The 25126-nt window shown below is 38.6% G+C and overlaps 1 protein-coding gene across 6 annotated transcripts in view; it reads right to left on the reverse strand.

Moving 5' to 3' along the window:
- Positions 1-317: 317 nt before the first annotated feature.
- Positions 318-25126, reverse strand: part of blnk (B cell linker) — a 186626-nt gene continuing 161817 nt past the window's right edge. For all 6 annotated transcript variants that reach the window (XM_048608674.1, XM_048608673.1, XM_048608678.1 and 3 more), the window contains 9 exons: positions 22111-22180; positions 19959-19989; positions 15356-15389; positions 11088-11175; positions 10915-10952; positions 9626-9717; positions 5993-6076; positions 5756-5911; positions 318-2068 (listed from right to left, as the gene is read on the reverse strand). In XM_048608674.1, coding sequence (XP_048464631.1) covers positions 1937-2068; positions 5756-5911; positions 5993-6076; positions 9626-9717; positions 10915-10952; positions 11088-11175; positions 15356-15389; positions 19959-19989; positions 22111-22180 — 725 coding nt within the window. In that variant the 3' untranslated portion in view covers positions 318-1936. The remainder of the gene's footprint in view (positions 2069-5755; positions 5912-5992; positions 6077-9625; positions 9718-10914; positions 10953-11087; positions 11176-15355; positions 15390-19958; positions 19990-22110; positions 22181-25126) is intronic.

The raw sequence follows: 25126 nt of genomic DNA on the forward strand, positions 1-25126 counted from the left end.
TATGTCAATAGAGTTAAAATTATGCCAATTCGTTTTTTGTTTGTATGTTAAATGTGGTGTGAGAATAGTGTGTTTTTGCTTAAAGCCTGGTAGTTTGACCAATTGAATCACATTGAGAATGCAGTGCCTTACACTTGCCCCTAAATAAAATTTAGGGTCGAGGCTATCTCCTTGATATGTTTTGAGGGGGTTTAGTCTGGTCCATAACACTACCAAAGAATTGTTAGGGAGACTGTGGACTGATCCTGGTCTTCAATATAAGTATCCCTCCCAGAATCATACTGGAATTTATGATGCATAATAAAACAAGGTACAAATGAGAAGCTCAAATGTTTTAATCTGGTTTCACATCAGACTCTGCCTAATCTAAAAGTCAAGTGTTGCAAGCCTGCCTCTTCTAGAGTTGTCTCTTAAGTACATTCAGGAGCCAATTCTCATTCCTAACAACAGAAGTGGCAGTATCACCATAGGAAATTGAAGGTCATTAACTGTCTTTTCATCATGGTGCCAGATAGTGATTTTTTTTTTTTGTTTCCTCTACCACTTTTCAGTTGATGGATTAGCAATTTCATCAATATACGTCAGTAACAAACCAAAATATTTTCTTGAATTAAAATCTTCCTTAAACATTAAAATCTTCACTTTTCAACATTTATTAATTCGAACAATATTCTTTTATTCAAACAAAAATGAGTAACTTCACTGACAAATTGTTGTATTTACTAAGAGTGATTTTTTTCTATTTTTTTAAAAAAATGTGGGTGGTATTGACAAAGTCTCCATTTCTTTTTTGCTAAAGGAAATTAGTGAATCAGTAGTTTTTACAGCATTGACTTCTGCATGGTCACTTTTACACTGCTTAAAATTCAAACTGGCATACAGTGCAATATTTAAGTTGCACTGTCTGAATTACATGACTTACAATAAAATTACAAAGCATTTTAGAAGACATTCAAATTGCTTATTCATGCAAGTAATGTTACTAGGTTTCTAAACAATTGACAACTTTATGAAGAATTCTGCAAACTTTGTTTATGGATGAAATTAATGACAATTGACCACTTCTAATTTCAGGCATACATTGCCTTTACTTGGAATTCCCACATTCATATGTTACAGGTGGAGCTCTGATATTTTAATTTCTCCAATAATAAACCTTAGCCATTTCAGAGAGCACCACCTGTGATCAAGGCATGTATATTTTCCCTTCTCTACACCAGTTATCTTGTCTCTGGATGATGTAGCAAACATTAACTTGCAGATGGTTTTATATTGTTGGTCTATGAACAAGAATGGAATTTAGTCTGCTCAATCTCTTTTCATAACAAACTCATACAATGAGCAGGTTGCTTTTAAAATCACCTAAAGATGAAAAGCAAATGTTCAATTTGACGTTCCTGTTAACCAGAATTGCAAATTGAACCTTCATTTCACTTCCACATTTAATTCCATCATCATTACTACTTAGCAATATTTAAATATTCTTACAGTGCTTACCAAAAAATACATTTTCAACACTAAAGATGATTAGAAATTGGAATGTGAATATTTGGAGAAATGAAAGTTCACGGTTGCAGCTTTTATTTATTACATCAAAATTAAACTTAACCATGAACAAAGACGAGCTGGTTTTGTAAGCTGAACTTTCTTTTAGTTGACATTTGGATAGATCCTATCTGATCTTAGTAACTGTACAGTGGTTTTAATAACATTTTGATATGTAAGCTATTAACTTATACTCTCAAGAAAATGCTTCTGTTGTGCATTCAGTAGCTGATGGATTCTAGCAAACAATGATGTAACCGTTACACAATTCATCTCTTTATGGGAGCATCATTGTATGGATTTATACAGCTTTGAAAATTGCACTAAAATATGTTTTGTTTGAAATTGAGAACCAATCTTGTCAAATAGAAATGAGAATGAATCCATTCATTTAGAAGTCTGTATTATGACATTTGACTGGATATTTTAATTTGGTGGAGTCTTTTGTGTTAGTTTGGCTGTCAATGAGTACCAAGGGATTCTTTTGATGGCTTTCAATTATCTCAGCAACACTTGGAAACCGCTGGATGGAGAGAAACAAAATAAACAGATTTTCAGTATTCATTTTCCTCAACTATAATGAAAATAACTTGCATTTACATGGTAGCTTTATTGTACAAAATTATCCCAAAGTGCTAGAGAGTTCATTAAAATCTAAGACAGCGTGCCATACTGAAGGTGGGAAATATAAGTGATGACTTAAAAACTCTGTCAAATGAGGTGGAGCTTGGGAAAGGGTGGTAGAGAAGCGAGAAGGGCTAAGGCTGGTCATGGAGCCTAAGTGATAAATGGAGAAGCAGAAACATGGAAAATACTGCAGTATGTTGCAAGTAATTATTTATAATCCTGTTCTGATTTTCACACCTTGTGGTTATTTGATTTATTATTGTCACGTACTGCGATGCAGTGAAATGTATTGTTTTGCATGCTCGCCAGACAAATCATAAGTACATCAGGGTAATAGAACAGAATGCAGAAAATAGTGTGACAACTGTAATATGAGAGATCTGTTCGTTGGTCTGATAATATTGGGGAAGAATGTTTGTATGCGTTTTCAAACTTCTGTACCTTCTGCCCAATGGAAGAGGATGGTAGAGAGTATCACTGGGGTGGGAGGGGTCTTTGATTATGGTAGTAAGTATAGACTGAGTCAATGGAAGGAAGGCTACTTTTCGTGATGAACTGGGCTGTGTTTACAATTCTGTAATTTCTTGTGGTTTTGGGCAGAGCAGTTGCCATACCAAGCTGTGATGCATCTGGATAGGATGCAAGGCATTCTGACTTTTCTGGGTGTTTGGACAGCATTAGAAATGACTTGATCCCAGACATTCTGAATTGGTGAGGTTAGTGTTATGACCAGATTTTACAATTGTAATGACTGTAAGGCAATCACCAGCATTACTTTGTGAAGCTGGCATTTTGTCAAGCAGATGTAAACGTGAAAATCCTGTGCTACTAAAGTTGCCACGAATAAAAATCTTCTTGAATTCACTGCACTGATGAGAAGTTCCCCTTTTACTTTGCAATATCATTGTTCAAATCCCTTATTGTGGCTTGCTAAGAGATAACTACTGCTGAATGACCTCACTGGCTCTGGAAAACCCATTTTAAAGTTGTACAATCTCAACTGCTTAAAATTCCATTGCTTTAATATTTTCAAAGTGTAAGATATTTCAGCTTCTAATGCATATATTTTAATTATTTCCCTAATTTATTTATTTCTTTTTGCTCTTGGCGCTAAGCTTGTCTTTTCTACAATGTCTGCAATGCATTCAGGCTTTTTTTTGAAATAATCAGAACTAAACATAATATGCCAGGTGCAGTCTAACAATCTATTAAGACATTAGCAAAACCTCTGTTTATTACTATGAAGTCTGCATAATTTTTAAGCTGAATCTGAGCACTGTTTTGAACTGTCACACTTTAAGTACAGGTACTGTGCCTGTGAATTTTGTCAAATGAATTAGCGATTATCCAGCATACTTTTCACTTGCCACCTTAGACTTCAGGTTCAATAGGGAGAACTAGCTTGATTTTCAGAGCAACATAAATGCTGACCCCCTTTTCTCAACAATATAAAGTAAATGTTATTATTTTAAAATGCAAGAGAATTGTCAACATTTAAGCCATTGTGTGCACGCATCTGTTCTTCCTCTCAAACACAATGTTACTGTGTCACCGGTAATCTGTTTTATATTGTAATGCATGTCTCACAATAATTGCAATGCATTCAAGTATTAAAAAATTTATTTGCCTACACTCTTGTTTCTCCATGGCAAACAGTGGTCAACAGGAAATATCTTAAATGTTAGTGTTACTCTGACGTTTTCTGTCAATATGGCTGACAAGTACTCCCATGTCACATTCATCTTAAGTTTCTTAGTGCTTCAAATGGAGCAAAAACATAACAATGATTAGTTATTTAATATGGAAAATGGCTTGCTGTCAATTTAACTATGCAGATGTGGAATTTCCTGAGACCCTGTTGTACCAAGGGAAGTGTGACAAAGCCAGCCCCTGAGATACTCTTGTGTAAGGAGGCATCTTCACCTGCAAATTATTAGAAGACATTATTTGCATTGATGAGAAACTTCCGATCACCATGGTGGATATCTACTTACCTTTCCAAGATGGGAGGGGTGTTAGAATTGTCTAAACTAGTTAAAAAATGTAAACAAAAACTGCTTTTCAGGGAAGAAATTTGACTTGTATTTAAAATGGACAACATCTTTCTGGAATAATTGCTCAATGAATTGATCTGAAGTTGTCCGTGACTGGATCCAAACTGGACATCAGGATTTCCTGGGACTCAGTCAGAGGGCAGCATGGTGGTTCAGTGTTAGCGCTGCTGCCTCACAGCGCCAGAGACCTGGTTTCAATTCCAGCATTAGGTGACTGTGTGGAATTTGCACATTCTCTCCGTGGGTTTCCTCCCACAGTCCAAAGATGTGCAGGTGCGGTGGATTGGCCATGCTAAATTGCTGTGTCCAGGGATGTACAGGCTAGGTGCGTTAGCATGGGAAGTGCAGGGTTATGGGGATTGGGTGGGATGTTCTTTGGAGGGTCAGTATGGAATTTACGGGCCAAATGACCTGCTCTCCCACTGCAGGGATTCTATGATTCATTTGAATAGCCAGCTAAGTTTGCTAACTGGACATTCCAATGTTAATTGCCAACTTTTCCCAATGAATTTAGTCCAGTTGAGAATCTGCTTCTATCCACCGATTGGAATGGAAAAAAATGATGAGTTGCTTTTCCAATCACAGGCTGTATCTGTGTTATACTGTACTCTCCTGATAAACTTGTGAGCTTAGTATCAATTCTTCAGATTAAATCTGAAATGGAAATCATGATGCAGTAAAGAAGGTTGTAACTGGTTAAAATATTTCAGCTGTATAAATGTGCAATGCAAATGCATTAGCTGGTTTCTCAACAGTTTGCAGGGTGATGACTTGTGTGCAGAACAGTCCCCCAATTATTTTGGGTGGAAAAAAATGTCAACTTTTGTGTCTGTTATCTCGTACTGATTTAAATGCTATAATGTCTAGGGAATAAATGCTTTCCTCTTGTGGATTTAAATTTAATACAGAATTGATAATTTATTGAGAACATTGACAAATTATTCTATATTCCAAACACCAAAATGAATGCAGATAGTATTGTTACTACATGATAGCACCACCAAAAAAGCGAGTTAGTGAGAATGAAAATGTAGCCCTTGGAAAAAAGTCTCGAGGAGCCCTCAAGAAAGAAGAAAATATTTTGACCCCTGTCACCAAGCATTATTTCATCAGTACCAAGATTCCTGTGAGCTTTTTCTAGATCATTTCTGTATGAAATAGCGAACAAACACATTAACCTGTAGGTGAAATTGAACAAGGAATGTTGAATCTTCTAGAGAAACAAGGTTTAAAAACCTATGGCACAGCTATTTTGCCCCTGAACTGCTTTCTATTGAAACTGGTTTGTTTGACAACTTCTCAACAGTAGCTAATCAATCCAAAAAATGCAGAATTGCAATAAACAGACTGTCTGTCTACCATGAGATATATCAAAAAATTGTCGTTACAAAAGTAAGACTGCTGTATAGTTTATCTAAAAGTGGAACCAAATACAATTGTCATAGATTTTTAAATCACTGCTATCATGTAAAGTACAATTGTATATCATTATCTCTAAATGTCAAAGAAAAATAAAGTAAATCACTGACCTCTTCACCATTCTTCTCTTTCCCTAACGCATATTCTTTTGTTAATTCAATGTATCGTACAGGAATATTATAGACTCTTCTGTTGTAGAATACAACTAACGTATATGGCTGCTTCGAGTCCTGCCCAGAACTTCTTCTTATGAGAAAGCATCCATCCTGTTTTTTACATAAGAAAATATATTTAGCTACACAGTAACTCAAACATTGAAAAACTGCCTAGTAAAAATTCACTCTTACCTTATTAAATTTATTTAAAGCCTCTTCTGCGGCTTTTCGGTCACACTGGTCTGAAAACCAAATTTTGCCATTAACACTCGGATCCTGCAGGTAATAAACAAATAGGAAATAGTTGTTGCGCTCATTGCATGCACTTATTTCTCCTTTAACTTGTTGTTCTTTGACAGCAAAAGCTGTAAGAAAATGGATGAGATTTCTTCAGCTCTCATTGATATAATTAAAAGAAAATCAAAGATGTTTCATAAGATGAGCGTATGGGAATGTCCTTGATAGAGAGAGGATTTGGGAGTAGTGATCAAAAAGATTAAGATAGAGGTTTTGATAAGTTCATTTTCAGGGATACTGAGAAGTGAAGTGATTTAACAAATGCCACAGTAAAGGATCCAGTAGCTGAAGACTTTACTGATGGCCGGGTGAATGAAAACATATGCATACAAGAAGGCAGAGTCAGAAGAACTGAGTGTTCTGAATTGGATGCTATTGCAAAAATTGGGTGAAAAGTGCTTTGGAGTTAAATGGAGGAATTGTGAGGTAATGCATATGGGAGGAAATGTATACATACAAAATCGTAAATTTTTGAAAGGAGTAGACAAAATGATTTAGGGACTCAAATACAAAATGAAGAAAATTGAAATTGTAAAAATGCATGTGGAATTCTTGGATGCAGGCCTTGTACCTTCAAGATTGGCAAGTACTATAGATGCATGGGAACACTACCCACTCCCATCTACCTTACCAAATCATACACCATTTTTTTTGGAACTACAGTGCCGTTCCTTCACTATCACAGGATCAATGCCTTTCTAACAGTAGTGTGGGTGTATCTACATCACATTGACTGCAGTGATTCCAGAAGCTGGCTCTACTACTACCTTCTCATGGCCAATTAGGAATGGGCAATGTTTGCTGACTGCGTCAGCATGCTTACATCCTGTGAAGGAATAAAATTTTTATGTAATGTCAAGGCTGTTAAGCTTCCCAAAAGATGATACCCAAGCGGAGAAGGTTTAGATGTATTGAGATACTGGTCAAAACAATTCAAAATATCATTTGAAAACAAGTTCAGAAATGATTTGCAGGGTTTAAAATCAACAGTTGTATTAATGTAAACATAAAGAAACTACTTTTACCATTTGATTATTCAGCAATTAGTGAGCATAAATTTGAATTCATCACCAGAAGTGCAAAGAATAAGACGACAAACATTTTTCTGCTGAGGCTCAGTATGGTATCATTCTCACAGCTGATTTAAAAAGTTGTGGTTTCAAGTCCCACTCCATAGAATTTTAGCATATGAAACTGCAGTACTCCCTCTGTACATTAACATTCTGTCAGTGTCTGTGTGGGTTTTCTCCTAAAGTCCAAAGATGTGCAGGTTAGGTGGATTGGCTATGCTAAATTGCCCATGGTGTCTAGGGTGGGACTGGTTGGGATGCTCTTCGGAGGGTTGGTGTAATCTTGATGGGCCAAATGGTCTGCTTCCGCACTGTAGGGATTCTATGATGACTTTATTTAATCTCAAAAAGATACTATTTCAAAGAAAACCAGGGGAGTTATCCATAGTAACTTGGCTAATATTAGTCTCTCAATCTAGTTGTTATCATATTACTGTTTGTTAGAATTTTCTGCACTCAAACTGACTGCTACTTTTTTTTTTTACACTGATTATGCACTCAGCGTTTTTTTTTTAAAAAAAGGCTGTGTCAATTGTGGAGAATTTCATGAACTGTAGCAAATTTTCTCCCATTATTTTACGCTGTTCACCTCAGAATGAATGTGCAATGCTTCTATACTGTTGCTTAAACCACTGCTGGGGCCTTCTGGGATTCTGCTCTGGCATCATTTAAAGTGCAGCTGTGCACCAGGTCAATTGCTGCCAGCCAGAAATAGCCCTTCATGCGAAATGTAGTGGGAGAGAAGTGAAAAAAGAAAAGTTTGAGGGTACAAAGGGGCTGAGGTGACACTTCTTTGCAAACACAAGATTGCATTCATAACTATATTGGGTTTTAGATGATTGACTGGCATTGTAACTGCAGCTACAAGAATCAAGCTACGCAGGCTACCTGTCCTTAGTGACGTACCAGGTTAGAACCCTGTCTAAAGGAATGCTTCTTTTTCCCTAATATCCAGTGTAGCTTAACACCTTACAATTGTTCAATGTGGGAGCGTCACATGTTATAAAGTCTTCAAACAGTTGAAATCAAAACTGAATTTGCTTTTGGACTGCTTGCCTTTTCACGCAACATGCAAGTTTACAGTTGATGAATGATCACTGCAGCCTGCTACCGCTATTGGAATCGGGTTAATTAAAGGTTTAGAGGGATATGGGCCAAATGCAGGCACATAGGACTAGTTTAGTTGGGGAAACCTGTTTGGCATGGGTGAGTTGGGCAAAAGGGCCTGTTTCTATGCTGTATGACTATAAAAATGTCTCTCTCCTCAGATTTTGTTCAATGTCCTGGCATCCACCACACTGAGTAGTGAATTCCACAAATTCACCCTTTGAGAGAAGTAATTTTTCCTTTATCTCTCTTTTGAATCTCCTACTCCTTATTCTAAAACTATGACCTTTCATTCTGCATCATCTCACATTAAGAAACATCCTTTCTGCACCCACTTTGCCAATCCCCTTTATCATCTTTTGTATCTAAATTAGATCTCCTCTCATTCTTTAAATTCCAGAGACTATAGACCTAAACTGCTCAATCTGCCTTCATAAGGCAAATTCCTCATTCCTGGAATCAATCTAGTGAACCTGAACTGCCTCCAACACAACTACATTCCTACTCAAGTGAGGGGACCAGACTTGTATGCAATACTCCAGGAGCAGTCTCACTAACACTTTGTACAATTAAAGCAACACCTCCCTACTTTTATACTCTGTTCCTTTAGCAATAAATGCCAAAATTCCATTTGCCTTCCTTATTCCTGTTGTACCTACGTACTAGCTTTCTGCAATTCATGCATGAGGATACCCAGATCTGCACTGAAGCACTCTGAAATTTCTCTCCATTTCGATAATAAGTTGTCTTTCTCTTCTCCCCACCAAAATAGACAAGCTCACACGATATTTATGATAGTTTAAAGGAGACAAAGGTTAAATGTGGATGCAACATGATATGGAACAATATACAGAGAATTTTAGACAAGCTGGAATTCATACAGAATGGAGATCAGCAAGCTAACACAGCATTGGAGTATAAAGCCTTGACATGATCAAGATTTGTGTGAAGACCTTGCAATGAAGTGTAGTGAATAATTTTTCAGAGTAGAGTTGATGGGGGCAGCCTCAGTGCCAACATTAAAGCCTGGTTCGACTGAAGAGTGGGAATTGGTAGTGGGAATGAAATTTGAGAGAATAGATTGACATATAGAATATATTTCATAACATCAGTATTCAGTGTTCAAATAGCAGACAATTTTTGGTACTTCAATAGAATGGTGACTGGAAAGCATAGAAAATACAGTAGCACATGTCTAAGCATGGGTGTTTTGAAAGGAATTAATGTTGAAATGATCAATGATGGAATAGGGACAGTAATGATATGGATTGCAATTCAGGTAAAATTTTATATTTAATTTCTGATGCTGTTTATGAAATTGATAATATGCATTAGTTTACTGAAATTGTACCTGTTCCATATTTGAATTAGGGCTGGAAACACGTGCAGGGACATCAGGTCGTCCAAGGATCCCATTAGGTCTGGTTGGGATTTCTGGAAAGTCTAAAAGAATCATGACAAGGAAATAATTAGTTAAAATTTGGTTATTTTGCACATGGATTTGGAAGATCGTCAGGTGCAGGTGTGAGGAGAAAGGACAGAAGCAATTTGCATCATGTCTCTATTCTCACTGTGTCAACCATTGTGATTTCCTGCTATGATCCCATGATCTAAACTGGGCTTGTGCGACTTAATTAATGAGGAAGGAGGAGACACTTGCAGCCTCATGTTTTCATTTTCCATTAACTCTGTTCATTGGATACCCAAACACAGGCATTGCTATTGCTGACCCATTGAACTTCTACCAACTGGAAGATCCACAGATGTGCTAGAAATGGACTGAAGATTTGTAACGGATCAGATTTATAATTCTTCCTATATTCCCAACCACACCCAGATAATTCCTTGCACTTTGAGGTTTTGTTTTTTTTCCCCCATCTCCAGAAGCTTTTAAAGCATCTAATATCTTTTCATGATAAAAGCTTAAATAAACTTTAAAAATAAATAATGTAATTATTACCCTAACTTTCTGATTCTGTTATCAATGATCTATAACATTACTATAGTACTTATCTTGGTTTCAGAGATAAATATATTGAATTATTTCATTGACAGGGTAATATATTTATCTGAGCACCTATGCACACAGAAGCATGTAATAATAATCATATTAAAAATCAATGAACGTATGCTGAATACAAATTAGAACATAGTTTTTATACTGCACAAACAGCCTACCATAATTGTTTTAGATTGTCACAAATAATGGGTGAGTGAAGACTCCTTTAAATTCCCAGTACAGAATGACTACCTTTATGATGGCGATGACATAGAAAATCTAGCCCACAGTTTTATCTAGCGACCATAGCCCTGTTGCTTCCTTTTATAACATTTAATGTTGCCACACCTAATTAATATTACAATCTAAAAAATTTCACATTTTTTTTCCTAATATTAAATGCATTGAGCAACTTTATATCAGAAATATGTGGAAACTTCCTCTAATCTTTATCTTGCTATATTGAGGTTACCATGAAGGATCCTCCTTTTCAATCTTGCCCCTTGGCCTGAAGCATGGTCACCCTCAGGTTAAATCACCACTTGTCATTTCTCTCTAATGAGCAAGCAACCTATGGTCCAGTAGGACTATGGTAACTTTAACCTTCCCTTTATATTTTAATGTTATATCTGATAACTTACTTGATTGGTTTGCAGGTTGTAATCTCAAAACACCTGGCCTGGAAACAAACACAATGTTAATATGTATTGACTTGCTTTCATTTGCTGTCAGTAGTCCCATACAGAGGATGATCTTTTGACCTATATTTTTATAAAGATCTTACAAAAATTAATAAAATCATTAACAGTAGTACTTAGGGCCAAGACGTGGTGCCGGTGTAACAGGAGCTTCTGCTGTTGGGTTTGAGAGTCGAGGTCGATCAGGGATTTTTGGTTTTTCACCTGCAGAAAACATTTTCAAATGTCACTGGAGTCTGAATAACAGAGAGCCTAAACAAGGACGCAACAGTATTAATATTATAAAGGCAGTGGAAAAATAAATTAATTTGAGAGGAACAATTACAATCAAAGCATCACAAATTGGATGTAGGTCATTAGAATTAAACTGAACAGAAAATGACCCATATTAACTGTACACAGTATACAACACAACACACCTGACATACAAAAACTGAATTAGCCTATCACAATCCTACTTTATCTGTAACTTCAGATGAAGCATCAGCCTGAAAATTACTGTGAGCAATTAAATTATATAAATGCCTGATTAATTTGAATTTCTCTTTCTGTTATTTTAAGAGGAATATTAAACTGTTCAGTTTACATAGTAAAGTATCTTGGATAAAGTGGAAGATGGAGGAACTTAGCTCAAATGAGTAATTTTCTGAAAAAGCAACTGGATTAAAATCTTCTAAAATAGCCAAGTAGCGAAATAATGGTAAGAAATTGAAAAGCAGAGCTGGAGCGATTCCACAGGTTTGTCAGCACCTATGAAGAGAGAAATAGTGAAGGTTTCATGTCCAATATGATTCTTCTTCAGAACATAATTACTCTGAAGTCTAGTCCTGGAGATGAGTCATAATGGACCTGAAACCTTCACTGTTTCTCTCTCTATTTGTTGCCAGATCCGCTGAGTTTCTCCAGCATTTTCTGTTTTTATTTCCAATCTCCAACATGCACAGTATTTGCTTTTGTGGATGTAATGTTAAACCTTGTAGTATGTTGATAGTCAGGCCACAGACCACAGAGTCCTATTATAGAAACCATAAAGGCATAACAGTTGTACTGTGGATTCAGCAGAAGTTACAAATAATAAACAAAACTGTAGTTATGAGAAGATGATGGGACTAATTAACTTGTCTCTTAGGTTTCTATGACCCAGTTAATAGAAGTTTTTAAAATTATGAACAAGTTAATAAGGTAATGAGGAGGAGGAGAATGGGGAAATATAGTTTGCAAAAAGGGAGAACGTTATGCGTGTATACAAAATGGATAAATACTGAAAGATGTGGATAAACAGAGACATTGTGGTGCAAATACATAATTCCTTGAAAGTGTCAGTTAACACAGATTAAGCCGTTTTAAAACAAAACATGAACATACGATAGGGTGAGATGAAGTAAAGTGGAAGCAACTTTGTGGAGAATAGTCAGCAAAGACCTGTTGAGCCAAACAGCTCATTTCTTTGTTGTGATCTCTCTGGGCTGAATTTTCCTTTTTTTTTTTTGGCAAAGTACTTGTGTCAGAATGCGATTCATAATGGGTGGTCCACCATGGTCCATGCCGACCTTTCTCGCACAATTTCTGCTCTTCATCTCATTATGTAACTGGCCTCTTCGGGCTCGTCTCCTACAATCATGGGGTAGGGCAAGCGATAGTGTTCATTGCTGCCAGAACTTTGTGATATTCGTGCAACTGGCACCATTTTTAAAAGCCTAATTCCAGACCATTTCAGGCGATGCCATTCAGGTCCTGTCCTTTACACTGTTGTGCTGTACTGTTATTACCAAGGCCATTGGTCCAAAAGGGAAAGCTAATTCATGGAGCTACTGGTGGAGGGGGTGGTGGAGATGATCATCATCTTTTTTCCTGCTGATTGCCAAAGGAGACCACGTCACCAGACTTAGCCAGTCTGGACTGAGACAGTAGCTCTAATCAATGCAATGTCCCAGGTGCAACAGAATGGACAGCAGTGTTGGAATGGGGTCAATAACCTCTTGTGCTCTGTAAGGAGAAATGCCACCATTTCATCCCAACTATGTCACACACACAAAAAAAAAACTTTCCCATTAACTCTGAGACATGCAGTGTATTTCCTGTGTAAGTTGTTGGCATATGCTGTCGGTGTGACACTGATGTAGCCTGATGCTGTTCAACAATTATGTCCATCCCCTTGAGCGTTTAATGCTCCAACTCATGCCAAGCTGCTTGCCTTACCCTCTGCTCTGAACAGCAACCCATTGCCACAGAGGCTAGCTTAGGCTCTTCAGTGCTATGTGTGGAAAAGCAATGCAAGCCACAGAGACTGGCAACCTCCAAGACAGTGCAGAGTAAATGAATGCTAAGAAACTAAGCTAAGAGCCATGAGATGAGCCATGAAGAGAGTGATGGCAATGAAGCATGCAGGGTCTTTGTTGCGAAGACAGAGTTGGCTGAAGGCCTTGGGGAAGCAAATAGTGAGTTGCTGTCAGCTGTAACAGCTCTAACTTTCATGTCGGGAACTGGTGTCATCTAGTTATGTGGGGAAGGAGAGGAGAATTGGGAGCTTCATTGAAATAAGGTGAGTTAACTTAATAATGAGATATAAATGCTTGGAAATAAGCTAGTTGGTGCTCATTAATGAGATTCAGAACTTGCTATTTACACCCTAAGGGAAAATTCGGAAATCATTTTCTTGATGTCTAGAATCTGATTTTCTCATTTTCACTATAAGTTTTGACTTTCTCAACATTCCCATTCTGCTCGAGGGAGTATAAAATTCTGCCCTAAGTAACATTTGAGGTTATAAATAGAGACGCAAAGATTAAGTGTAAGAGGGAATAACTTTTTTGTTCAAATCAATGCTGGAACCACAACTGGAGAACTGTGAGCAGCTTTTATTCCCCATTATTGAAAACATGTTAAAGTCACAGAGCACAGGTAAAGATGTAAAGATGAAAAATCAGTTATATTAAAATATGTGAGATAATGATACTTTGATTTAATTTATTATTGTCACATGTACCGAGAAATAGGAAAAAATATTGTTTTGCGTGCTAACCAGACAAATCATACCTTACATAAAGTACATCAGGGTAATAGAACAGAATGCAGAATATAGTGTTACAGCCACAGAGAAGGAGCCGAGGAAGACCAACTCTAATATAGGAGAGATCAGTTCATAAGTCTGATAAGTGAGGAGGAAGCTGTACTTAAATCTGTTAGTATGTTTTCAAACTTATGTATCCTCTGCCTAATGAAGAGGGTGGAGGAGAGTATAATCAGGGTGAGAGGGATCTTTGATTATGTTGGCCGCTTCCCAAGGCAGTGGAAAGTGTAGATGGGAGGAGGAAATATAACGGAGATTTTATATTATGGAAGCACTTATAGTGTGAAAGACTATCTCTACTTATTGGGAATTTCTGATGTGAGGGTCATCAATTTATCAGTAAGACATGGCGAAAAGAGGTTAGAAGTTATTTATTTACACATGGACTTGCTGAAGTTTGAAATATTTTGCCACAATGAGTAACTGAGACAGCGAGTGATACTGGGAAAGTTGGGTGTTTGGACTAGCTTGTGACTGCCTTGGCAAGAGTTGACACAGTAATTTCTTTGTGTGGTAATCCTTAATGGGCCAGTGATAATTTCTAGAATCCTGCTTTCTGGAATAAGTATAAAACGAGACAGGGTTAGACTTGCATATTTGATAAGGAATAATTCCTACAGATAGACGGATGTCTAGATTTCTCATGGTTTTGGAGTAGATTTGTAGCTCGGGTTGTGGGTGTTAAGGTTGTTGAGGTTGGTTGGCTCGCCGAGCTGGTTTGTTGTTTCGCAGACGTTTTGTTACCATGCTTGGTAACATCCTCGGTGCAGCCTCCGATGCAGCATCGGTGTGTTTTCCTGCCTGGTTTTTAAACTCTGGGGTCCGTTGAGATGGATTGCCTCACTTCCGGGTTTCCTTCGTAGTGGAATGTATATGGGGTCGAGTTCAATGTGTTTATTAATAGCATGCTTTGTGGAGTGCCATGCTTCTAGGAATTCTCGTGCCCGTCTCTGCTTAGCCTGTCCCAGGATCTTGGTGTCGTCCCAGTCGAAGTGGTGGTTCTCCTTGTCCATGTGGATTGAGATGAGTGAGATGCTATTAATAAACACATTGAACTCGACCCCATATACATTCCACTACGAAGGAAACCCGGAAGTGAGGCAATCCATCTCAATGGACCCCAGAGTTTAAAAACCAGGTGGGAAAACACACCGACGCTTCATCGGAGGCTGCACCGAGGATGTTACCAAGCATGGCAACGAAATGTCTGCGAAACAACAAACCAGCTCGGCGAGCCAACCAACCTCAACAACCTCCAGATTTCTCATGTACAGCAACAGCTCACTTTTAGATATTAATTTAAATTAGTCTTACCTTCAGTTTGTTCTCTTGGAGTGTCACCCATTCTCTAGATTAAAGAATTTGGAAGTAAAATCAGAAACACTTGAAGAAATAAAACAGCGAAACGTGAGCTATATTTAATCACAGGGAGAGTCAAATAGAGTTTAGCTCAATGAAATTAAGTGTTTGATTGCACTCAACTGATCTATCATTGCAATGGACTGTAACATTACAAATCACACTTTTATTAAGAAAAGGGCAACTAAGGACAGGCAATAAACGCAGGCTCAGCCAATGAGGTGCTCACCCTATGAATGAACTAAAAGAAACTGATTTGGTACAGGATATACTTTGTTGGATGTAACGCCAGTTAATGTACATTCAAAACACTACACAGACTTCCACTTTACATGGTAAGATTCCTAAGTTTAAATACAACCACTTTGAACAAAGAAATTTCTATCTTGTTATAGAACAGCAAATAGGAAATTGTGTTTGGGTGCAATGAATGCCCTTAATACTCCAAAATGGTATCAACGGAGCACATACCAAATTCTTAATTCCTTTCTGGATTAAATTCTCATCAACTATTTTCCCAATGCCTACTCCAGTCAGATTTAACATCCTACTTAGGAGGTGAGTGCTTCCTGCATTTTAATCTCAAATCATATTAGGATTGAGTGATTATCCTATAAGGAAAGGTCGAACATATTGTATCCATTGGAATTTAGAGGAACAGGATATAATATGATTGAAGCATACGATCCTAAGAAGACTTGAGGGGATGGATGCTGATAGGATCCTCTCTTTTGTTGGAGATTCTAGAACTTAGGAACACAGTTTGAAAATAGAGAGCCTCATTTGAGATGGAGGTGAAGAAAAGTTTTCTCTCAGAGGGAGAGAATTCTATAAACAAACGACCCTCTGAGCAGTGGAGGCAGGGTGATTAACCGCCTACACTTCACTCAATTTACTGTATTCGCTGATCTACATTGGGAAGCGACAGCTTTGCAGAACACTTGTATTCTGTCCACAAAAATGAGCGTGAACTTTCTGTTGCCCGCCACTTCAACACCACTCTGTTCCCTGGCTAACATTTCTGTCTCAGGTTTGCTGCAATGCTCCAGTGAGGCTCAGTACAAGCTGGAAGCACAGCATCTCATTTTCTGCGTGGGGACCCTGCAACCTTCAGGACTCAATAATTTTAGGGACTGAGCTCCTTCTCCCATGTTCTTACCCCAACTCCCAACATACCAGGCCTTGTCATCACATGGGCTACTGCTGCAACCAACCCATTGTCAGATGCCAATACTCCCAATTAACAGCGATTGATTCCCCAGACTGACCTTTACTCATTCCTTTGTCTGCCCATCTCCAACTATTGCTTACTCCTCTCCCTCCACCCATCCCATATTCAGTATATATACCAACTTTCTCCTAGTTTCAATCATTTCTGAAGAAGGGTCACTGGACCTGAAACATTAACTCCACTTTCTCTCCACAGATGTTGCCAGCTCGGCTGAGTTTTCCCAGCAATTTCTGTTTATACTTCCGATTTCCAGCATGTGCAGTTCTTTTTTGTCTGATTTTTTTTTTTTTAGTAGATGAATTCTTGACTAACAAGCATCAGAGAGTATTGGGGTAGGCAGGAAAGTAGAGTTGAGGCCACAACACAAATAGCCATGATCTTGGACAATGGCATGCAGGCTTGAGGGGCTGAATGGTCTATTCCTGCTCCGAGCATATCTGTTTGTACGGACCTAAGGGGGGCTTTTTCAATTTAGTATTTCATAGATTGCTTTGGAATGCTAATGCAACACATTTATAGACACCTGAAATATTACATAAAATTAGCAGATCCACAGGCATGCAAAGTTAAATAATATTTATATTGTTTTAAATGTAAGCTCAACGACAGACTTCGAAGACTGTTGCAGATTAAACAGTAGTGTCGTCTTTATCAGTGTTGCTGCAAGAATAGCATGCATAATATGACTAAAAGCCAAGGTCTACTTTTTAAAAACTCACACATACAGAGGCTCCTTTCGGACACATTATGTTCCATTTTATAAAAGGTCAGGTGAAAGGTCAACTGACAACAGCTTGGTATCAAATGGCACTGATAGGGTGAGAACTCGGGTTTAATTTTGTGACTGACCAGCCCATAAAAAGCTGTTAAAATCTGACTTATTTCCATTTAAAATGGGTGGGACTGAAATCAATCGACTTTTTCTGTTGGCAACCATCAAAAATCAAAATCAACACTTCATGCAAAATGTACAAATGGTGATGGTACAAATACTTTACTTGCTGTTAAATCCCATATCTATCACTAAGATTGTTTCCTTCCACTCCAACAAACTTGACTACCACTCTTTGTACCTCCTTGCATGACTGATGAATGCCTTGCTCTTTTGAGACCAAAGATGTATTTGCCAATGTTCTCTTTTTAACAAAGTTCAGAATTTTGTTAATATGCAAACTGTATCTCATGCAAAACTCTGCATCCTCTCACAGATTACATACCCCCTTCCTAGCTTGCAACTCCTGTCTTCACCAACATTTGTTCCTGATGCAGCAAGTTCAAATTCCTTGTCCGCATGTATTATGTCACTTCACCTTATTCTCTGTGTTCAATTTTGTAATTTATCAAGACCATTGCTGTTCGATCTTCTGATTCTAACTTTTTTGCGCATTTGCCCCTTCCTCTGCTGTAGTGCAGATGACAAAGCTGTCAACTGTCTTGGCCTTACACTGTAAACTTCTTTCTCAAAACCCTTTCCTCTGCCTGTTCCTTTTGTTAAAATCCATCTTCTCCGCCAATCAATTCGATATCTTTTCCAATATTTCGCAGTACATAGGATTACAGATAGAAACTTGCCCTTTGGCCCTTTCATTCCATGTCAGTCCTTGAGTCTCTTCCCATCTTTCCTCATTTTAATACAACATGGTACCCCTCTGTTCTCTGCTCTCCTCCCTTTCCGTTAAATTTTTCTATAAATTCACGTCGACTAATCCTTGTGGTAGAAGGTCCACATTCTCAGCACTGTTGGGCAAAGAAGTTTCTTCTGAATTCCCCAGTGGGTTTCTTGATGATTATTTTATATTGATAGTCTCCAGTTATGCTCTACTCCACAACAAGAAACACTCTTTTACTTTAATAATTTTAAATACCTCTGCTAAATCATCCATCAGTCTTTTCTTATCAAAAGGAAAGAGGCCAAGTCTGTCAATCCTTTCTGCTGCATTTCTGGTCGCAACTTTGGAAGTTTTCTCTGCACCCTCTCCAGAGCCTTGATAGTACTTTAATCATCTTGTTCAAACATGTTACAACAGACCTCCAGAGCAGATAGGACTTGAACCCAGACCTTCTGGTTCAAAGGTAAGGGTACTACCACCGTGCTATAAGACCCTCTTTCCAGCATCTCTATATTCTTTGTCTAATATGGCAATCAGAACTTAACACAGTACTCTCAAGTATGATCTAACCAAGGTTCAACACAGGTTCTGTGTTCAACACCGAATTGTGCAGGGTTTCCCAAGACCAAAGAGAACACCGGGGAGCTGCTTCTGGTGATATGTCAATTAAGGATATTTGAGTGAGAATTGGGTGTGTGTGTAAAACATAGGGAACAAATATCAATATGTTGGAGCTTTGTGATGTGAGAGTTACAGTAAAACTCTGACTACAGAAGTATATACCTGAACTCTACCTATCCACCCTTTAAACTCTGGTATCCATCACAGGTTTGGCATAACTTCTCTACTTTTTAGTTCTTTCCCTCTAGAACTAAAGCCTTGTTGTTGGTTTTCGTTTTTATTAATGGCCTTGCTAACCTGTGACACAACTTCTGGCAATCAGTATTTTTGAACTCTGAGGTCCCTTTTGTTCCTCTACCATACCTGGTCCTTCACCTTCCAAGTAATATATGACTTAGCAAATGCACTACCACCTTTATCAGTAAGCATAATAATGAATTGTTTACATCTTATTCATGCCTTCGTGTAATTTGTTGAAGTCCTCCTCATTGTTAACTACTCCCTCCAGTTTTGGTGTCATCCATAATTTTAGAAGTTTTGTTCTTGATTTCATAATCAAAATTATTCCTCTAAATTATGAACAGTAGTGGTTTTAATACTGAACCCCATGAAACACCATCTCCTCCCTTCTACCATTCTGAATAACAATCCTTTACTCCTATGTTCTGCTTCTGCTTCAAAGCCATCAAGTAATCCCTTCTGCCACGTGTCATGACTCCATATTATCTCATTTTCCTCATTGTTATGAGGCACTTTATTAAAGGCCAAGTTATATCTGCTGTTATTACCATTGTCTAATCTCACTGTTACCTCAAAACATTAGGTGAGCTTGATCAAGCAAGATTTCCTCTTTTGTAATCCATGTTCATCTACTCTCTCCTTTAGTTGGGATTCCATTATTTTTTCTACCTATGCTGTGAAGTGTTCTATAATTTGCTGGACGTGTTCTCTCTCCCTTTTTAACAGAAATAATTATATTTGCTCTCCACCAGCCTTCAGGCACATTGTTTGTTAATAAATTATTAAGTATATGTGGTAATGTAGTAAACAGGAATCATGGCACTGAAATTGAATCTGGGCAATTATTTTATCTTACCGGTTTTGGGAAAGGTCTGTTTGTTGGTTTCCTGCAAAGTACAAGGCAACAAAGCTTAAAACAATTCTCTGACATTTTTCTGTGTTGAACATATTGCTTCAGTATATGTTCACATTTGTGGTAGAATTTCCCCCCCAAAGAAATATGCCTACACAACAGATGACCTGCTGTGGTGCTTGCAGCAGGGAGATGTGAATTTCATCAAGGAGAATCTGTAACTGTTTACTCATTACAATAACAGAACAGAACAGATCACAAGCTGTGTACTTGCAGTGTGTCTCCTGTGGGTGTGGCACATGCCCAAACTACAGATCCATGCTTATGACCACACTTCAAATGGAGTTCACATTTGTTAAGTAGTTTGAAATGTCCTGACAATGCGACAGGGCACCATGAGGGAATAACACTCGGCTCCTGGCAAATACTACAGATTTGCAAATACGATTTGTATTTTCAGCAGGCAGAGTAAACCTCCCTGAACTTTGAGGCCATGCTGGCTAGGAAACAGGTGGGGAGCTGCTTCCCACCCAGCATGTTGAACATGTTGGCTGTATTAAGGAAAGAAGCTGAACTGCTTCAGTTGGATTATGTGGATGCCGGCAGATTTTTTTCATTTAGGATGCATCACGTTCTGCATAATTACTTTATCATAAAAATATCTTTAATATTCAGGGCTATATGTGGTGTTTGGAGTGTTGGGAAAGCAGGAATAGCTACAAATGAGTGAACAACATGTAACCTTGTAACATTTACCTTTTCTGTCTTCATATTTTGCTACTTCATCCATTGTAAGTGGGATCAAATGCAGTTACATTTGTAAGATTGCTAGATACGATGTATCGAAATTTTCTAAGAGTAGTGCTGGTCTGTAATGCTACCTCCATAAATATAGAGTCAGAGTTATACAGCATGGATACAGACCCTTCAGTTCAACTCGTCCATACTGACCAGACAGCCCAACCTGACCTGGTCCGATTTGCCAGCATTTGGCCCATATCTCTCTAAACCCTTCCTATTCGTATACCCATTCAGATGCCTTTTAAATGTTGTAAATGCACCCACCTTCACCACTTCCTTTCGCAGCTCGAGCCATACACACACCACCCTCTGCGTGAAAACGTTTCCCCTCTAATGTATGTCCTTTAGTTTTGGACTCCCCCACCCTAGGAAAAAGACCATGGCTATTCACCCTATCCATACCCAACAATTATTTGCATAATTTCTTTAGCGGCCTTTCTATATTCGAAAGAATGATATAGGTGTCAGCTAGTCAGATGATTAGATCCCATGTTAACTCTGCAGTTGTGAATGCAGACGCAGACTTTGAAGGTTCAAGTTACTGAAGCAGGCTGTTGGGGACATTTTGAGGGAATTTGCCAGCAAGCTCAATGACATTGAGCATGGAGAAGTCTGTCTCCAAACAGCCAGGGCTTTGTGCAGAGCATTCTGTCCATCAGATCATCAGCTCATGGTGTCCACCAAGAGAGGTTTCTGCTGACAGCTTCCCTGGAAACAATCTTAGCTCGTTGCCAACTTGGTTCTGGTGGTCAGTATTGACAGTGGTTTCGAGAACGTCACATTTGCTGCAGCAGTCAATTCTCATGCAGAGACCAGGAGTGCTGCGACATGGAGCCAGGGTTGTGGCACTGGCTTTGTGGGCTGGTACCAGTTGTACTCTCTTAGGATACATTTCTGGCATCAGCGGTTTTCCCTAACTGCACATGGCCCATGCCAACGTGCTGTAGTCTGCAGTCAGGCCCTCATTTTGAATTTGTTACACCTATCATTTGAGTAAATCAACTAGACTACTGTTACCTCAAATATCTTCTCTTTATTGGAACGAAGGACTAGATTAAGGACTGGTTTCCTGACAATTCACATTTCTGAGGATTGGAAATTTATGATCAGGGTCTCTTCCAGTTCCCTTTAGCTCCAGTGATGCAAGGACATTTTTTGTTGTTAATGAAAAGCTGTGTAGGAATAATTACCAAATTATCATGCTTAGTTTTCCAGGTACATTTTCAGTTTGCTTGCAGGCCTGAGTTATCTTTGATAGATGCAGTGAAAATGTAATCATTTGAAAATCATAAATGTAGAATTAAGGAGCCTATTTATTCAGGATTCAAACTATTAATAAAAGATTGTAACTTACAGATCCCTTTGTGGTAGTACTGGAAAATCTGGAGCAGTCCTGGAATCCTGTGAATTGCTGGATGAATTACCTTGGTAGGAGAAGTCAAAACAGAATTATTTCAATTTCCTAACAGAGACACTTCCTATTATTAAAGAACAAATGATTAGTTTAGTGCTGATAATTGCTGGCTTTGGCTGGGATGTCTAAAGCATAAATCCCTCTATGTTCTCTAGGAACAGACTGTTTGCAGACTCTTGGGGTTTCCTTTGAAACAGTCAGTGACAACCCAGTATTAGCAGCAGAAACAACTCGATCTATGCAGCACCTTTAATGCAAAAAAAGCATTCCAAGACACTTCACGTCAGCAGCAAAAAACAAAATAAGACATGGGTATAAGCCAGGTATAGAAAAGCTCGGTCAAAGAGCTTTAAGAAAAGGAAGATAGTCTGTGTATAAGGCAAAATGGGGTAGGGACATATTCCAGCATTTAGTTCGTAGACTACTGCAGGCACTGTAGCAATCAAAACCGAGATACTTGTGAGGCCAAGGTTAAAGGACCGTAAATATCTTGGAGTGTTGTGGGGCTGGGCGAAATTATAGAGGTAGGGAGGGGGTGGGGAGGCGAGATGGTGGAGGGATTTGAAAACAAGCACGAGCATTTTAAAACCAAGATGTTTGACTTGGAACCAATGTGGTTCAGCAGCACAGGATTGATAGGAGAATAGAACTTGGTGCAAATTAAATTCTACATCAGAATCCTGGATGGTCAGAATTTTATGAAGAGTAGGAGATTGGGCCTGTCGTGTAATGGATACCACATCTGACTTCTGACCAGACAATTGGAGGTTTGAATCCTTCCTAGCTCGAGTGCAGTTGGCAGCTTTGGGTGGCATGGGGCTCAGTGGTTAACACTGCTGCCTCACAGCACCAGGAATCCGAGTTCGATTCTAGCCTCGGGCAGCTGTCTGTGTGGAGTTTGCACATTCTGCCCGTGTCTGCGTTGGTTTCCTGTGGGTGCTCGGTTTCCTCCCACAGTCCAAAGATGTGCAGGGTAGGTGGATTGGCCATGCTAAATTGCCCATAGTGCCCAGGGATGTTTAGGTTAGGTGGGTTAGACACGGGAAATTAGGAGAATGGGTCTGGGCGGATGCTCTTCAGAGGGGTGGTGTGGACAGGTTGGGCCGAATGGCCTGTTTCCACACTGTAGGGATTGTATGATTCTATGAGATCAGCCAGGGCTGTGTTGGAATGGTCACTTCTAGAGGTAACAAATGCTGGATGAGGGGAAGCTGAGAATGAGCGGAAAGTTAAGCAATGTTATTGATGTGGAAATAGACAGTCTCATGTGGTTGGCAGCTCATCTCAAAGTCAAACGTGATACCAAGGTTCAGAGTAAACTCTCAAATTGTTGGTAAGGTGAGAGATACAATCAATCGATCACCAGGGAATGGAATGTGGATCCGCAACCAAACACAATGGCTTCAGTCTTCCCAGTGAATAATGAGAAGATGTTTCTGCCAATCAGTACTGGATGTTAGGTACGTAATTGAATAGGTTCATAAGAGCAGAGATGGCAAGGGAGTCTGTACTGAAGTGGAGCTGACTCTTGTTAACATACTTGTGATAACTAATGCCATCACACGGGCAGCAAGGAGGTGAGAAATAGGATGGGGTGCTCATATAGCTGTTGGGGAAATACCAGAGATAATGGTGTTGAAACAAAATAAAACATTACCAACGATTCGATGAAAATTTAACCAGGTAAGAGCAGTCCCACCCAGTTGAATGGCAGTGGAAAGGAGCTGAAGGAGGCTGATCTAGTGATCCGTGTCAATGCCAGATGATTCAGATTCACTTAGATCAAAAAGCAGGAAGAGATTTTAAACTATCACTGACCTATGTAAGACTGAGATTTTAGTTTATAATAAGTCAAGTCCACTGTTAAAGGGCAAGTAGCCTTGGCCTTGCCTTAAATGTATAATGTGGCTTTAAACATTGAAATTAGACTGAGAAAGACACTTGTGCACTTGTTAGCAAGAAACAACTTCACAGAATTCATGAATGCTAAACCACTTCAGGCAAGAGCACTGGTGATACAGCACACAATAAGCTCTTTAGCCTAGGTGCTGTTGCATGCACAAAGTGTGGTTGGTCCTAGAAGTTACAATGTGTAAGTTGAGACTCCTCATACTGCAGGAATTGACCAATGTTGATAAACCACCTGCAAGGAACATTCGTGAAATTGAGGACTTTTCTAAACTGCCCAGTCTAGAAAGAAGTGACGACAATAACAGAGCCAGAAACTACTTGTATTCAGAATCCATCTGAATGAGAAGGACTGTGTAGTTTTGTAGAATCTGCCTGTGGTTGTCTTTCTTTTTGGACGGAATTTTTGAATTCACTACATGTTTTTTGAACTCTGAAATAAATACGATAACTGTTCTGTGAAGGGAAAGATAAGATACACTTAATATTTGTGGGGTGTGTATTGTGATCACAGGATTAATGCTTGACTCCCCTTTGTTCTCTCTCTCCTATGTGCATATGCAGACTTTTGGAACTCGGTACAAGCTCCCACATCAACTTGTTTTATTTATTTTTAATGTTGAAACTCTTTCTAAAGATGCTTGACTACCTATCTCTATTTAAGGTATTGATAACAACCTCCCTAATGATTAAGGAGACATTTGAAGAAAGCTATGGGCTATTTTTACAGCTCTGTAATATTTCAAACTGTGTATAATGGACAATTAGAGGAATGTGATGTCCTCAGTTTCTACAATTTTACCGGGCCCTGTAAATTTGAGTCCTATCACTGAAAGATTTACTGGACTTCTCCAACTCATTTATTATAGTTAGTGGATGTTCTGTACAAACCCTGGAAAGCTAGTTCACTGGAAATTCCATCCCTATTTGTTCCACCTACTCATAAGTTTATAAGAAATCTGAAACTTATCAAATTTACAACAGAGATAGTAGGAACTGCAGATGCTGCAGAATCTGAGATAACAAGGTGTAGAGCTGGATGAACACA

The sequence above is a fragment of the Rhincodon typus genome, chromosome 20, assembly GCF_021869965.1.
Source record: "Rhincodon typus isolate 14 chromosome 20, sRhiTyp1.1, whole genome shotgun sequence".
NCBI lineage: Eukaryota > Metazoa > Chordata > Chondrichthyes > Orectolobiformes > Rhincodontidae > Rhincodon > Rhincodon typus.